The following is a 17,870-nucleotide window of genomic DNA, read 5'->3' on the forward strand; positions in this document are numbered from 1 at the left end:
GATCTCACAGGCTTCCGTAGAAGGCAAGCCCTGATGCCTATGGAAGGCATTGGGCTGCCTTCTCTGCCATCAGTTCCCTGTCACTGCAGCTTTGACTGCGGCATACAAGGGGTTAATACGCTGGCATCTGTGTTTTCACCGATGCTGGCGTATGCAGCAGGGGCCCAGCTGTCAGTGACTGCCGAGTCTGTGCCGCTGATCGGGCGGGCGCAGATCAGCCCGCCGTACATGTATGGCGCTTGTCCCCTACAGGTTAAAGAAAAATGGAGGAGAATTTTCCCTTTATTTTGCAGATTTTCGATTTTAATTAATTTATTCCGGTAAAGCAGCAAGCGTGGACAGCAAAGCAAACCTCAACATTTATTATCCTGATTGTGCAGTTTACAGAAACACCCCACATGTGGTCGTAAACTGCTGTATTGTCACACCATAGAGCTCAGAAGGAAAATAGCACCATATGGTTTTTGGAGAGCAGATTTTGCTTGAATGGTTTTTGGGTTCAATGTCATATTTAAAGAGAAACTAAGGTATTCATATAGTAGAAACCTCTTATAAAAGTCACCCCATTTTGTAAACTACATCCATCAAGGAATTTATTGAGGGGTCTAGTGACCGACTTGACCCAACAGGCCTTTCATAGAATTTAGAAAGACTTGGCTGTGAAAATGACACATTCATATTTTTCAATAAAATGTTGAATAATCCCCCCCAATTTTTCATTTTCACAAGGAGTAACAAGAGAAAAAAGAACCCCAAATTTTGTTAAGCATTTTCTCCTGAACATGGAAATACCCCATGTGTGGTTATATACTGCTGTTCGGGTAAGTGGCATGGCTCTGAAGAGAAGAAGGCCATATAGGAAAATTGGGAAGTCCATTAGGATTTTGATGGAATGGCTTTCGGGAGTGGAAACCCTCAAAAAGTGACTCCATTTTGGAAACTACACCCCTCAAGGAGATCATTGAAGGGTGTAGCAAGTACAGTCATTTCATAAAATTTAGAAACATATGGCTGTGAAAACAATTGTTTAAAAAATGCTACCCTTATGATGTAAAACACTATTGAATATAAAGTGATAGATCATTTTTAGCCACATCAAGACAAAGCTATTTTCCATGTTAAAGGGAATCTGTCACCCCAATTTTGGACCATTATCTACAGTAATACATGATTAGTACTGCCGATAAGGAGTCCAGATCAGATTTTTCATTTTCACAAGGTATAAAATGAGAAAAAAGACCCCACAATGTTACGCAAGTTGACTGAATATAGCAACACCCCATATGGGGTCGTAAACTGCTGTATGGGTGCGCAGCAGGACTCAGAAGGGAAACAGCGCAGTATGCTTTTAGAAGGCGGATTTTGCTTGAATGGTTTTCGGGCAGCATGTCACATTTGAAGAAACTTGAGGTACTGCTACAATACAACCCTCAAAAACTGACCCCATTACAACTACACCCTTCACCGATGTGGCAGTTAAAGTAACAGGCTGGCCCCTGCCGCTAATCGAGCGGCGCAGCTCCTGCACCCGACATGTATGTGGGGATGTGGCAAAAGACCACATTGCCCCACACACAGGTACATGAAAATGCGTGAAGGGGTTAAAAATGGAAGTACGTTGGAGAAGAATATCTTTGTGTGTATGGGCTCCTAGTCTAGATTGCAAAAATTAAATTAGGATGTTGAAAGCATTAAAGTGGTACTATATAGCACTATATATTTGTTATACGGAGAAATGTGTACTGAAGCTCAATAGAAAATGTCACTGATTAAAATGTCTCAATTACCCAAGGCTTGGGTGAGCAGAATTTCAATAAAGAAGGTTTTGTACGGCAATTGTCTGGGGATTGCTAATGTAGTCACATCTGTAGCCGGTTTGTGCATCAAAGAAGGTGAAAAATAATGCTAATTTCTACAAGTAAAGGAATAATTACCTGGCCGTCCTGCTTTACATACAAATGAACCCGGCTATCATCTCCTCCGCAAGCTAAAGTAGGGACTGCAGATAGAAAGAAAAATAAGACAACAATATTAAAGAAATAACAAGCAGGTAGCCAAGATACAAGACAATTTTGAAGCTTTTGCCGTAAAATCAAGTGTTGTGTATTAAAGAACCTATAATTACATAGTGGTGCTGTGCTAAACAAGATTCTGAAATATGATTTAAGATTTATACTTTGAAACCTACTGATAAAGAAGCAGAGGATTAAAGAGGACCTTTCACTAGAATAAAAAAATCTAAACTAAGCATACAGACATGGAGAGCGGCGCCCAGGGATCTCCCTGCACTTACTATTATCCATGGGCGTCGCTCTGTTCTCCCGTTATAGGCTCCGGTATCTTCATATTTTCGGCTCAACTGGGTGGAGCCTGCCGGCGTCTCCATCTCCCAGGCTGTAGCGCTGGCCAATCGCAGCGCTCAGCTCATAGCCTGAGAGACAAAAAAAACTCTCAGGCTATGAGCTGAGCGCTGCGATTGGCCAGCGCTACAGCCTGAGAGAAGGAGACGCCGGCAGGCTCCACCCAGTTGAGCCGAAAATATGAAGATACCGGAGCCTATAACGGGAGAACGGAGCAACGCCCAGGGATAATAGTAAGTGCAGGGAGATCCCTGGGCGCAGCTCTCCATGTCTGTAAGCTTAGTTTAGATTTTTTATTCTAGTGAAAGGTCCTCTTTAATACAATCCTGTTAAATGAGGTCCTTAATAACAGAACTCCTAAATGTTTCTGCTCCTCTGCTCAACATAAGTGATTAAACAAATACTCTATAGTATATAATGAGCAGATTACACCCTCTCAGAGAAAAAAATTAAGTAAGCAGTAGTTGGATATAAAAATGTGTATACTCAACAAACCTTAGAGAGTTGACAGAGATAGCCAAGTATAAGCGCTCAGCTATCTTGGGCAGCCTAATACAGTTAAATGGGGCGGCAGCGCGCATGTGTCCCTGCCGCTCTATTCAAACAGAAGAAGAAGGGGCCCCATTTTAGTGACTGACAGGGACCTGAGCGGTCAGATCCCAGCTGATCAGATGCTTATTCTCTATCTTTTTAATAAAAGTTGCAAAAAAGTTTAATCTGCATGCCACCAACTTGAATGTGAGCCTCAAAAGGAAACCTAAAGCATCACATCTTCTCCAATATAATTATGGCCTATTGTTGTTCCAGGTGACTTTTCATAATCAGATGAGGAGATGCACTATTTCTGAACATTAGGTCACTTGTATTCAGGATTTCTAGCCAGTCTTCCCTCTCCCGGCATCATCGCTAATTATCAGTTTTCCTGAAGCTTAGCTCCAGGAGTCTGAAGACACAGCCCACACAGAGAAGGAGATCTTGGTAGCCAATCTCTTTGTAGCACACACTCCATTCTACAGCAGTACTAGAGAGTAGTGTTGCTGTGAATCCAGCACTGGTCTGAGATAGAAAACTTGCTGCAGCAGCATCTGTGTCTGTCTCTCTACTTCTCTCTCACTCATCTGCTTCCTCCTTCCCCCTCCCCAGCCTTCTCCATAAGTTTCTACAAGATGCATGTAACTCGATCCCTCAGTCAGTAGATAGTCCACCTCATGTCTCAAGATGGATTTTATCTATGAAATGAGGGCGAATGATCAGTACAAGAGACAGGAGAAGATGTGACTCATAAGTAGAAGAAGAGGCATTTAATTACCATTGTATTACCAAGTTTCCCCTATTTGCTTGCACTATTAGTTTATGCAAAGTTTGATAAAATGGCAGTGCCTGTTCAACAAAAGGCTTGTAAAGTATCCATACTTTCCCCATGCTAGGATTGTGTGAGGTTGCTTGACTTGAGAAATGCTGCATTAAAGTCAGTAATACAGGCAATGTAGGGCACGTGCTGGAGCCAATTTCAGTTAGCTTGTCTCATTTGCATAAAAGAGCAAACATAAAAATGGATATTTGAGAAGTAAAGTAGAACTATTTAACAATTGTTTTAAAAATGCTACCCCTCCCCCTTATGATAAAAAACACCATTGATTAAAAATTGATAAGTCAATTTTTAACTAGATCAAAACAAAGCCATTTTTTCTGTTAAACGGAATTTTTTCACCCGAATTTTGGACCATTATCTGCCGTAATACATGAGTAGTACTGCAGATAAGGAGTCCAAATCATAATTTTTTATTTCCCCACTGCCCCCTGTTCCCGCGTTTAGAGCAGCTTTAAAAAAAAACTAAAAAAATTATGTTTTACTTATAGGAGCCAAATACCTGTACTTGCAGGGTACTGATGCTGCCACCAGTTTTTTTTTTAAATATCACTCCTACGCCCTCCTTAAGTTTTCACGCTCCGTATGCTAATACTGAGCATCGGAACAGGGAGGAGGAGACGCCAGGGTTTATCAATGGGCGTCTCCTTCTCCCTGGCTGTGACGCTCTCCGATGTGATTGGATTGCGGCACAGTCAGGAAGAAGGAGACGCCCATTGAGAAACCCTAGCGTTGCCTCCTCCCTGTTCCGACGCTCAGTATTAGCATACTGAGCGCGAGAACTTCAGGCAGGTGCAGCGGGGCATAGGGACGATGTTTAAAAAATAAAATAAACTGGGTGGCAGCAAGTACAGGTATTTAGCTCCTATAAGTAAAACAGATGAAAGGTCCTCTTAATACATTGTCAGGACTGCTGTACATGCGTACAGGAGTCCTCTCCATTATGTTAGAACAGTACAGCAGTCCTGATAAAGTATTTCAGTGCAGATTTGAGTGCTGACAGCAGGGGATTGGGGGCACAGTAGAAAACTGAAAGATGGTGATCTGGACTCCTTATCTGCAGTACTACTAATGTATCACTGTAGATAATAGTCCAAAATGTGGGTGAAAGAGTCCCTTTAACCCCTTTGCGACCCTGGCCTTAGGTGCCTGAATGTCTGCATCGCATTTAGTTTTTTTCCGTACTATACTTTATAAGGATACATATTTAGTATTTAATACTTTCTTAGGGTTTGTGGCATAGATTAAGACACCAGTCTTAATAACCATTACATCTGGAGGTGGATCTACCAAAGTTATGAAGAGTCGCAGGACTCTACATAACTTTGGCGCATCCAGCACCTGTCTAAGTGTAAGCCAGCTCCCTAGCTAGCTTACATTTAGACCATTTTTTACGACTAAAACAGGAGTAGAAAATGATAAACAAGACTGGCCTGTCGGCCCATCCCCTTCCCCTATTTTAGACCTGACATGAGACTAACCGTTGCACCGCAATTTGTGCCAGAAATACACCTAGTATAAGAGTATTCCTGGATGATAAATGACCTCCTAAGTTTTTATATGATACCAGCGATCAGGAAAAGAGAGCAGGCAGAAACATTCAGTACTTGGCACTAACCTAACAGCCTTACTTATACTTCATGGCTTTTTTGCCTGACACTGGATGTGATACGATTAAATAAAGCCTTTGGATTAATTACAATTGTTAGAGAGTGCATATTAAGTGAAAGTAAAAAAAAAAAAAAATTATTACAGGAAGATTCAGATTTAGTAGAAGAAAGTAAATTCCATTATTTTAACTGACGGAAGTAAAAGTCTAGCCTGTCACTCTGGAGAGATCGCACTTTATGACTTCATTAGCGATGATAAAAAGCTGGTTAACGCTACTCACCTCCACTGCCAGGTAATACCGATAAGCAGACATCCAGAACAAATCCATTTCCAAATGACAACGTTTGTAGACATTCCGCTAAAAAAAAAAAAAAGAAAAAAAAAAGAAGAAGAGAAACCCATTAGGTTGGTGCAACCTTCTACAGGAGCCAAAGAGAATATTACGGTCAAATGCTTGGGAATAGTATTAACAAGCTAACCATTATTGACGTGGCCCGGAATGCTGAACCTATTGTGCACGTTTGAACTTCTCTGCTTTTCAATTTCAACCAAGAAGATAAAAGCAATGAATATTACTGATGCTCCATCACAGAGCAGCTTATTCATATTTTAGAGAACCCAGTGAGACTGATGAGGTCTCGTTTCAGGCAAAAGACTCAGAATTTATTCATTGCAGTTTATTACCGCTGCTCAACACCCTAGAAAATGAATATCAATGCTATCAAAGTGAAATGGCGATATAACTGTATAAAAAAGGGTTTGTCTAGTGTGGAAGAACTTGACTAGACTCTGTAGAAGCCTGAATTCAGGTTCCCATTAAGTTCTTCCGTACCTAACTTCACAACTTTTATGTTTCACTGAAGCTGCTGGTGATTTTGGGAGGGCTCTGCCTGCATTGCTGCATTCACACTGAAAACTAAATACTAAATGCACATGAAGAGATCCACAAGCTGGTCAATGAAGCAAATGTGTCCTCCTTATACTTCTACAGCTACTACTGCAATAACAGGCACTGCGTCAGAGGTAAGCAGAGAATACAGGATTTTCATATGATCACTCTACTGTAAAATAACGTTACAGTGGCAGGAAGGGCCTCCAAAGGAAAGAAGACTACCTTCTTATCTGCACAATTCTGTTAATGTCCATTTACACTGGCCAATGCACGATGAACATTCCCGATAACTGAAGACTGAGACAAGATGATAGCTGCATTTACAGTAACCAGAAAAAATAAAAAACAACATATGAAAAAACCCCACATGAAAGTTAATGAAAAAACCCCCCACCTGATTCACTATTGCACTCAACTGTATCTGTGTCCTCAGGATGCAGATACAGCTGAAATCAGAGATCCCAGGACAGCTTAACAGCGGCTGAAATCCGGGACTGACCCAGATTTGGGACAGTTAAGAGGCATGTACTATAGGATTTGTGTGCCACTGCTGGGAGCTCCAGACACGGACCTGTGAAAAACTTCTCCAGCAGGTCGGGCGTTGCAGCTAGCAGTGGCATGGGCAACATGCAGCCCGTGAGTTGTGTTCCCCTGATTTACAGTAACGGCTTGTAAGGACAAATACAGGAAGTGAACAGTTTTCTATCAACAAACCTTATTCAGAAGGAACAATAATTAGTATATGTGCATGAGATCATTCTTCTTTCTGCTCCTTTCATGAAGGTGCGATGTGTGTATAGAAGGTTCTTGGAGATTAGGACTTCCACAGATATACTGTGCTCAATGTACAAATCTCTGTGTCACATTTTAGATGTCTGACTGTTCGATTAGCAGGTTTCACTGCTTTATGAGGACCTGTCAATCACACAGTGCTCCCATTTTTCCATGTGGGCATTTTTGTGTGTGTGTGTGATTTTCAGTGTGGGCATCTTTCTTGTGTGCATATATGACAGTGGGTTTTTCGTGTGCGCTTTTTTCAAGCATTTACATGCAGCAATCTACTCGTTTGTACGGGGATGAGCGATTGCTAAAGTGATTGTTTGTCTCCATACAGATGCATTGCTTGCTGGCAGCAATATGCTACTGGGAAACGCCAATTTTATACACCACAGGTCAGGTGATCTGCAGCACATGTACACCAGCCATTACAGGGAATGAGCATTCCTAACAACATGGGTTGATGCCATAAAGATAAGCCAAAGAAATTAAACTTGCACATGAGTGCCCAGTTCATTTGAGTGTACATTTGTTCTCAGTGAGGAGAAGGAAGAAGCAGCTTATCTCCCTTGAGAATAAAAAGATCAAGCGTTAAAATGAATGCCTGATTTTTCTATCCCCCCAACATCATCTGTCGGGGAAGAGTGTGCACACCATAATACATATAAGATAGTCAGTCTGCTTTGGTACAGGAGATAGATTCCCGACACAAGGGACCACGGCCGATCAGCTATTTGAGAAGCACCTACAGGAGCGCCGCGGCCTTCTCTCTGTTTCCCTCAGGCCCAGTGCCGTCACGACTAGTATCACTGGCCTGGGTGAGGCTAAGCTCCACTTACTTGAATGGGGTATAGCTCCGCCTAGGCCAGTGATACTAGTCGTGATGTCACTGTGCCTGAGGGAAACAGATAGAAGGCAGCAGCACTCCTATAGCGCCAATGCCTTTCCAAACAGCTGATCGGCGGTCCCAGAGGATAGATCATCAGTTATGAAGAACTGCAGAAACCCTTTAATGGTGCTGTCTCAGTTCAGCAAATGGAATTTATCACGTAGAGAAAGTTAATACAAAGCACTTACTAATGTGTTGTTATTGTCCATATTGCCTCCTTTGCTGGCTGGACCTACTTTTCCATCACATAATACCCTGCTCTTTTCCATGGTTACAACCACTCTGTAATCCAGCAGCGGTGGTCGTGCCTGCACACTATAGGACAAATTGCTTGACTACGTGCACTTCCATAGTCCTGGCCACTAGAGGATGTCACTTTTTCCTATAGTGTGCAAGCACAGCCACCACTGATGGATTGCAGAGTAACCATGGAAACGAGCAGCGTATAATGTGATGGAAACATTTATAACGCCAGCAAAGGACCTGGTAGTAACCTCATCTACGTGATAAATGCCATTTAATGAAGTGAGACAACCCCTTTAACAGTCTAATTGCATTTCTACCTAATAGTCTAATAATGACACTTCCATACTTTATGGCCACATCCTATTGGCTGGCAGTTTATATATGTCTAATTACATTTAAGAATAATAGAATGAAATGCAAGTTGATTAATTTAAAGGAGTTGTCCACATGTTTTGTGGCAAACCGCAGTGAGGCTGTAAATTAGTTTAAAAAAAATTATAATAATTATATATTGAACTCCCTCTGATTCATCACCTCCTATCCATCTTCTATGTTTTGGCTGCAGTGGTGAATTGCCTGTATAACGCACTTGGCTACTGCAGTTAACCAGTGACCTCCGAGATCTTCTACTGTACACGAAGCGGCCAGTGATTGGCTGCAGCGGTCACTTGCAACATTACATCACAGCTGCAGACTGGCAGAGAAGATGGAGCAGCAGCATTGGATTGTAAGGGGCTCAGCAAGGTAGGTTTAGTTTTTATTTTATTATTTTAGCAGCTTCCCTGGAGTCTGTCCCAAAAAGCCGAACTCTGACAATCCCATTGACAAATTACTTACTTGTTGACTTGCTTCTTAACCATATTCTAACTGTGCAATCTGACGCAGCAGAGGCCACAAGAAGATCATGCCCGGAGAGTGATGTACTGTACATAGCGTGAACTGCACACACAGCCTCAGTGTGCCCGTCCAGTACTTCACAATGCACAAGCTGTAAAGAAGAAATCCATAGAGGAACATTAGTAAAGCGTGCTGATATAAGGACAGGATGGATGTGGGCACAAATGTTTCAGCCAGTCAGTACCATTATAAAATGATTGGCTACACAGGTTATCAGCATCTGACCCCCGGGACCCCCGCTGTTCAGGACGCAGCAGCACTCGCCTTCTCTCAGATAGGTCATCAGTATTATAAGCTCAGAAAACCCTTTAAGGCTCTGTTCACACTTTGTCTTTATTTTATATTTGGTGCATAAGCTGGGGAAATCTCCCAAAGTATACACCAAACATAAAGCTCTGATAAATGCCACACAGTTGCATACGTTAACCATATAACAATTTTTTGTTTGTGCTACAACTAAAGTGGATTTCAAACATAATTATACTATCATTGCCAAGAAAAAAAAATGAATGAATGAATGAATGAATGATCTGTTTTCCCGACTGAATCAATACCTGCCCTGCATGCAAACATTCCTGATCCAATCAGCATCATCCCTCCGATAATAGCAGCTAATTGAGAGCCATTGTGAGCTTGTATGGACGGAGACGGAGCTCTTTTTGACTCCTTGTTTGTGCATTTGTTTTGACTGCCATTTTACTTGTTTTTAAGGTGTTCAGATATCTTCAACTGCGGCTATATATTAAACTACGCCACTTTTGTGCAGTGACGTTTCTCCACCAGTCTCACTACAAAAAAAGGAGGTGTGGTGAGGGCAGGGTAATGGCCCAACCACATATATCATGTTCTATGCCAGTTTTCTGGCGTAGAACAGTAAAATCTACACCAGGGGTTGGGCGTAGATACCAGTATAGGCGTGCAGATTGCTGGATGCGGCACCTATATTATGACGAGGCGTACAGACTATGATAAATCTCCCCCTTTGTATGAAGCTACAGAGGACATGCTCCCCCATATTAGTGATCAGCGAGGAGGCCAGCAATCATGCATTTACCAGCTATATTGTGGAAAACTCGACATCTCTGTAAATGATACTGCAAGAACATCACATTCTCCGATCAGAACAATGCTACATAAGTAATGCTTACCTCTGCCTGCAGAAAGTCAAGGCCAAGGGGAAAAAATGCATAAAATAATTAAGAACCATTACACTGAATGTCTGCAATGATTCCGAGTGTCCACATGACGTCATTGCTGCAGCACAGTAAACAATACCCAGTGGGAGTACTTTGTCAAACTTGGAATACCCCTTGAACCCCTTACCCCAAGTTCAGACCTGAGCGTTTTACAGCGCGTTCCTACGCGCTGTAAAACGCTCAACAAGGAGAAACCAATGATTCCCTATGGGAATGGTTCACACCTGGGCGTTTTACAGCGCGTACGATCGCGCTGTAAAACGCCTGACGCTCAAACAAGTTCTTGAGCTTTTTTTTGGCCGTTTGTCGCGCGTTCCCGCACATAGATATTCGGGAACGCGCGACAATGTGTGCACGCCTGTCTCTGTATGCGCGATTGTAAACGCCCGTACAATCGCGCATACAGAGCGCTCGTTTCAAAACGCTCAGGTCTGAACCCCCTGTTAAGGTCCCATTACACTTGAAGATAATCGTGAAGATCACCGCTAACAAAATTAACAGAGGATCTTAATAATGTATATTGTACAGTACTGTGCGCCAGTACAGCTGCTGCAGAGATTTTGATTTTATGGAGTTTCATATCAATTAATACGTGGTAGACGTGATACTTTTCTCCTTCCCTGCAAAATGAGGTTCCGCAGGAGCTGAGGCGAGATTGAATTTGATTTAAATCAAACTGATTTAAATCACGATTTAAATCACTAGTCAGTAAGGCTTGATTTAAATCACAGTTTTCTACATAAAGACTAATTCTTGCTAGTATAACTTATAATATGCAAGTAGATGAAGATGTTTAGAATAACAACTTTTCATATTAGTTTGATTAGGTTGATTCTGTATTCATAGGTTTGTAGAAGTTAGGATTAAGGTCTTTTTCTCAACTCTGTTCATGTTATAACATTTTTGCTGTGAAGAAGAGGCATGTGATCTCTGCTGAGTCAAATTCAGTTTTGAGAACTGCAAAAGTAAACCAAGCATCTGTGATAATATCTTGTAGGCAGATAAACTGCCCAATAATCTTACAAAAACCTTTGGAAGAGCATGACATTGTGAATGGATTAATAGAATTTATTTACCCCCAAAATTTAACATATACAGCCTTCTACATAATAATTAAAAAATAATCTTTATTTCATGATGGAATAACCTTTGTATGGTAATATATTTTCCTCAAAAAGCATTTTATATAAAATAAAATAAAAATCTGATTTAAATAAATAAAAATGCAATTTTTTTTTATTTAAAAAAAAAAAAAAACATTGATTTTTATCCACCCTGGCCTGTGGCTTTGTGCTTATATTTTGTCACAGTACTGCATAAAGTGGCCATTCGCCATCAATAACCAGGCAAGATAAAATTCAACATGTCCAGTCCATCGGTGGGAGAAACAGATAGCCTTCATACACATATTAAGATATTCAACCAGTCCTGTCCAAATTGTGACAGCTATTAAGGTTATATTACCACACACATCATTACAATATAATTCAAGGACCTACATACCCGATAGTCATTTGTCTTCCAAATAATCACCTTCTTATCAGACCCACCAGAAACAAGCTCTGTTTCAGCACCTAAAAAGACAAGACAAACATTTGCCATAAACTTAACATGAATTACATAAATTCCTCTATTCAACCAGCGCCGATAAATTCTGGATGTTAAAGGGTTTTTTCGTGCTCAGTCCCATTCACTGCTATGGTGCGATATACAGTGTATGGTGCTGTGCTTGGCGAGCACAGAGAAGGCCAGGGCACTCACAGGAGTGGCGCTGCCTTCTCAAAACAGCTGATGGGTGGGGGTCCTGGATGTTGGACCCCCATCGATCAGATACTGATGACCTATTCTGAGGATAGGTCATCAGTATCAAAGTCCCAGAAAACCCCTTTAAGCTCTACTTTAAGGGCTCTTTCACACGAGTGGATGCCATGTGTATCATCTGCAGCGTGAATGACAGCCAAGCCCCGCTCTGGACAGTAGACACACGGAGCATTAACATGATTGATAATGCTCCATGCCTCTCTGTGATCTTTTTACTACAAAATCACAGTGAGAGAAAATTGTCACCGTGATTCTGTAGTAAAAAGATCACAGAGAGGCAAAGAGCATTATCAGTCATGTTAATGCTCCGGGTCTCTGCTGTCCAGTGCGGGGCTTGGCTGTCATTCATCTGCGGATGACACGCACGGCATCCGCTCGTGTGAAACAGCCCTAACAGTACAGCTAAAAGATTAGATGGGAATGCTCAGAAAGGTTTTTCAATGTTATTCAAAGGTTGAGTATCATTTGCCACTCAGCGCCTCTGGTAACATGACTACCAGTACTCACTGCAATCAGGTCTGTGAATCCAGTGCACGCAGTTGACTCGGCCAGTGTGTCCATTTAACATAGATACCACTGTCTTTTTCTGAAATCATAAAACATAAGTATTTATTCAAGAGGCATCCTGACAGGCACCTGACTTTCTTTAGAGAAGATCTGTAAAAAAAAAAAAGTACAAAATATTACAACTATAGGTGTGATGACCAACTAAGGCTACTTTCACACTAGCGTTCGTCGGTCCGCTCGTGAGCTCCGTTTGAAGGAGCTCACGAGCAGACCCGAACGCTTCCGTCCAGCCCTGATGCAGTCTGAATGGAGCGGATCCGCTCAGACTGCATCAGTCTGGCAGCGTTCAGCCTCCGCTCCGCTCGGCCAGGCAGACAGCTGAACGCTGCTTGCAGCGTTCAGCTGTCCGCCTGGCCGTGCGGAGGCGGGCGGATCCGTTCAGACTTACAATGTAAGTCAATGGGAACGGATCCGCTTGAAGATGACACCATATGGCTCAATCTTCAAGCGGATCCGTCCCCAATTGACTTTACATTGAAAGTCTGAACGGATCCGCTCAGGCATCTTGCGCACTTAGAAATTTTTCTAAGTTATTAATGCAGACGGATCCGTACTGAACGGAGCCTCCGTCTGCATTAATATGATCGGATCCGTTCAGAACGGATCCGATCAAGCGCTAGTGTGAAAGTAGCCTAAACCAAATATTGTAATGTTTGTATAATAGCCAAGGAGAACATATACCGTGGACTCATCTTTACGAGACTGCTGTATTAATGATCATATCGCTCCACATGTTAAGGATTGATGGTCACTGTGTAAATGCAAATTGTTTAGGTTCTCCTTGTGCCACCAACATAGCTCTGACCTGTTGAGGTATGGACTCTAGAAGTCCTTTGATGGTGTCTTGCAGTGTCTGGCACCAAGATGTTTCCAGCAGATCCATAAAAATCCTGTAAGATGTGGGGTCTCCATGAATCGGACTTGTTTATTTTTTTCAGCTTATCCCACAGATGCTCAAAAAGATAGAGGTCTGTGGAATTTGGAGGCCTAGTCAACACAGTGAACTGTCATGTTCTTTATTCCATTCCTGAACAATATTTTTCTGCATGGTAGAGAACATTATACCACTACCACTATGGAATACAAGTCAGTGTCGGACTAGGGTGCCTGGGGCTGGTTGAGATGCTGTATGCTGCCTATCTAATCTACTGTGGCACTTGTAAAGGGGGTGGGGGATTAGGTACCCACCTGGCTTAGGGGCCCACCAGGGAAATTGACCTTTTCCTTTGTGGGCCTGCCTGAGTCTGAATAGTGTTGCCATCAAGGGGTGTACTTAGTCTGCAAAAATGTTTAAGTAGGTGGTACATGTCATGGTAACATCCACATGAATGCCAGACCCAAGGTTTCCCAGGAGAACACTGGCCAGAGCCTCTCACTGCCTCAACCAGCTTTTCTTCTTGCATAGTGTATCCTGGTGCCATTTTTCCCCAAGTAAGCGACGTGCATGCACCAGGGATGCAAAAAGATACGCGATTCACCAGATCGGGTCCTATCCTCCATTGCTCCATGGTCCACTTCTGAGGCTCATGTGAATATTATAGAAGCTTTTAATGGCAGATAGGACTCAGTCTGGGCACGCCGACTGGCATGCAGCTACACATCCCTGTACTGAGTAAACTGCAAGGCACTGTGGATAGCCTCCCACTGAGGGCAACAACATTTCACCAGTTGTCCATCCTTGTACCAGTTCTGGTATGCACTAAGCCCTGCCTACCGGGATGACCATTTTGGAGATGCCCTGACCCAGCTGTCTAGCGATCATAAAGTGATCCTTGTCAAAGTCTCTCAGGCTGACAAGTCACTAGTAATGTAGATAATCAAATATGACAAGATTTGTGACAGAGGGTACAAACATAGCCTCAAACACAAACGAGAAGCCATCCTAAGGCCGAATGCACATGGCCGTCTTTCACGGCCATGAGCGGTCCGTAGTAACACGGCCTGGACTCCGGCTGCGAGCAGGAGCGCATGGCGTCACTGGTTGCTATGACGCCGTGCGCTTCATGCCGCTGCTGTACAACAGTAATACACTTGTACGAGTGCCGGCCGACTATCTGCAGAATAGGAAGATCAGGAATGGCTGCTCAGCAGCGTCTGTAGGGGGGAAAATGCTGTGAAGATACGAGATGTGCAGCACCTGAAACTACGGCAACTGTAAGCCTGTGCTAGCATTTCTCCTGCGGTGTTGCTTTTACTGTGTGAAGAGTGGGAGAAGAGGGTTGCATTGACAATCCAACACAATGGGCAGCACATTGAACACCTTTTATAAGTGGTCAGAAACTTGTAAATAACTCATGAAAGAATAAAGTTACGTTAAAACCAAGCACACCATTGTTTTTCTTGTGCAATTCCCAATATACTATACTGGGAATGCTATACTGCATACTGTGAGGTGTTATATACTATAGGGTGCTGTACTGCATACTGTGGGGTGCACTGTAACACTAGGGTGAGCCGAGCCCTGGTCTCCTTCCTGCAGAGCGGTGCCCACTTCCAGCCTGAGCCCAGCTGCCCAGAGCACTGATCCTGAGCTGCTGGAGTCTTCAGAACTGGAAGTATTTACAGTCAGTCACTGTAAGCTATATTATATATAGTGGTGGAGGGCGTGATTGCCTGGTAGGGTGTGGGAAGGCAGGATGCAGGGGGCCCAAGTAAGTTCTCGCCCAGGGTCCAATCAATATTAAAGACGGCCCTGCCAAAGCCGACCCACTAGCGTAGGGGCTGCCTGGGTAGCGGACGTGCGTGACGCATGTCTGCTACATCACGTGACCCCCTCAGCAGGATTAATGCAGGGGAGCAAGCGCCGGCCAGTGTGACTCCGTCTGCTGCCTAAGTTCCTTTAGTGCCTGTCTGCCCTCAGTGCCCGCCCTGGTAATATATTGTAATTTAAAGTCCAGGAACAAAACAAGTATGCAAAGGAACAATAGTTGTAGTGCTTTGGCCCTTTGCATACTGGGGGTTGTAGTGCTTTGTCTCTTTGCATATTAGAGTCTTGTAATAACATAATTTTACCATAATATGTACAGTGAAACCCAAAAAGTAATATTTGTGGATTCTGTCGTGTTTACAATCACAGTATTAAAAAAATATATATATATATCATAGAGAACAAGGTAGGACTTCTAGAAAAGTAAGCTTCGTGGTACAAACATTTTTTAAAGTACGACAAGTGCCTTTTTTTTTTTTTTTTACTTAAGCCCCTACCCTACAAAATGTCTGTGCACGCCCCTGACAATGAGACATAACATTCTGACAGGTAGAAAATATCTGAAAAAAGTATGAAAGAGGATGGTCACCTAGCTGCAGGACGGATCCGACAGGCTGTTCACCCTGTCGGATCCGTCCTGCCGCCGCTCCGTCCCCATTGACTATAACGGGGCAGGGTGAACAGCCTGTGGGATCCGTCCTGCCGCCGCTCCGTCCCCATTGACTATAACGGGGCAGGCTGTTCACCCTGTCGGATCCGTCCTGCCGCCGCTCCGTCCCTATTGACTATAATGGGGCAGGGTGAACACCCTGTCGGATCCGTCCTGCCACCGCTCCGTCCCCATTGACTATAACGGGGCAGGGTGAACAGCCTGTGGGATCCGTCCTGCCGCCGCTCCGTCCCCATTGACTATAACGGGGCAGGGTGAACAGCCTGTGGGATCCGTCCTGCCGCCGCTCCGTCCCCATTGACTATAACGGGGCAGGGTGAACAGCCTGTGGGATCCGTCCTGCCGCCGCTCCGTCCCCATTAACTATAACGGGGCAGGGTGAACAGCCTGTCGGATCCGCCCTGCCGCTAGTGTGAAAATAGCCTTGGTTATAAAACATCAATAGACATGTCCTGGAGCGGTCATCTTCTGTCACAGTTACACGTTATCCCTTAGACTCCTTAGGTTTTTACAGGATCCATGAGGGATCCAGAGCTGGTGTGGGCGACGGACTCGCTCAAAACAATGAAGTCCTGGACTAATATACAGGTAGAAACCATACAGACAGAGGGAGCCATGTAACCGTCACCTAGTTTTACTAGAGAGCAATACAACTATTCAGATGTGAGGTAACATGTGACATGGGAGAGGGACACAGCTCAGAACTACAGTAACACTCCCCTGGCCACCTACAGACACAAAGTGCCATGCTACTTACCTGCGGGCTGTACAGTACTATGGAGTGACAAGAGCCGCACGCCAGCACATCACCCCGGCTCCAGCTCACACAGTGTGGACACCGGCTAGCTGAAAAAGCTGCATGTGACAGACAAACTGTGGGAGCAGCCATGTTTGATCCTGGAAGCTGCAGTAACTAGTGAGGGAAAGGACCTCTGATGATGTCATGACCATGTGATCAGTCACATGTCTAGGAAGTGTTCTGTCTGTGCTGCGGGGACGCTGCCTTCACATGGGGAGGTTCTGACACAGAAAATGTCTGTGACTTAACATCAGCTCTGTTCATCTGAATGGCTTTCTGCAGGTCCTCTTCACACCAATGGAACTGATTTTCAGTCGCAGACTAAGTCTGCCATTTCTGAAGGCAATCTTATGTAAGCCGCCTCCTAAACAGCATAGAGATGTGTGTTCTGCATGGACCATAGAAGACACAATGCTGCCTGCTCTGCACTGTATGCTTTATACACACACAGCTCTGCACCGTATGCTTTATACACACACAGCTCTGCACCGTATGCTTTATACACACAGCTCTGCACGGTATGCTTTATACACACATAGCTCTGCACTGTATGCTTTATACACACAGCTCTGCACTGTATGCTTTATACACACTCAGCTCTGCACTGTATGCTTTATACACACACAGCTCTGCACCGTATGCTTTATACACACAGCTCTGCACGGTATGCTTTATACACACATAGCTCTGCACTGTATGCTTTATACACACAGCTCTGCACTGTATGCTTTATACACACTCAGCTCTGCACTGTATGCTTTATACACACACAGCTCTGCACCGTATGCTTTATACACACAGCTCTGCACGGTATGCTTTATACACACATAGCTCTGCACTGTATGCTTTATACACACAGCTCTGCACTGTATGCTTTATACACACAGCTCTACACTGTATGCTTTATACACACATAGCTCTGCACTGTATGCTTTATACACACACAGCTCTGCACCGTATGCTTTATACACACAGCTCTGCACGGTATGCTTTATACACACATAGCTCTGCACTGTATGCTTTATACACACAGCTTTGCACTGTATGCTTTATACACACTCAGCTCTGC

At 43.6% G+C, this 17,870-nt stretch overlaps 1 protein-coding gene across 1 annotated transcript in view; it reads right to left on the bottom strand.

Annotated features, from left to right (window-relative positions):
• The window catches only part of ELP2 (elongator acetyltransferase complex subunit 2), a 120,204-nt gene extending 103,298 nt beyond the window's left edge, over positions 1-16,906 (bottom strand). The window contains exons 1-6 of the mRNA XM_044294100.1: positions 16,760-16,906; positions 12,566-12,644; positions 11,741-11,811; positions 8,982-9,132; positions 5,621-5,698; positions 1,935-1,999 (exon numbers count right to left, since the gene is read on the bottom strand). Coding sequence (XP_044150035.1) covers positions 1,935-1,999; positions 5,621-5,698; positions 8,982-9,132; positions 11,741-11,811; positions 12,566-12,644; positions 16,760-16,891 — 576 coding nt within the window. The 5' untranslated portion in view covers positions 16,892-16,906. The remainder of the gene's footprint in view (positions 1-1,934; positions 2,000-5,620; positions 5,699-8,981; positions 9,133-11,740; positions 11,812-12,565; positions 12,645-16,759) is intronic.
• Positions 16,907-17,870: the final 964 nt, after the last annotated feature.

This window comes from Bufo gargarizans, chromosome 5 (assembly GCF_014858855.1).
Source record: "Bufo gargarizans isolate SCDJY-AF-19 chromosome 5, ASM1485885v1, whole genome shotgun sequence".
NCBI lineage: Eukaryota > Metazoa > Chordata > Amphibia > Anura > Bufonidae > Bufo > Bufo gargarizans.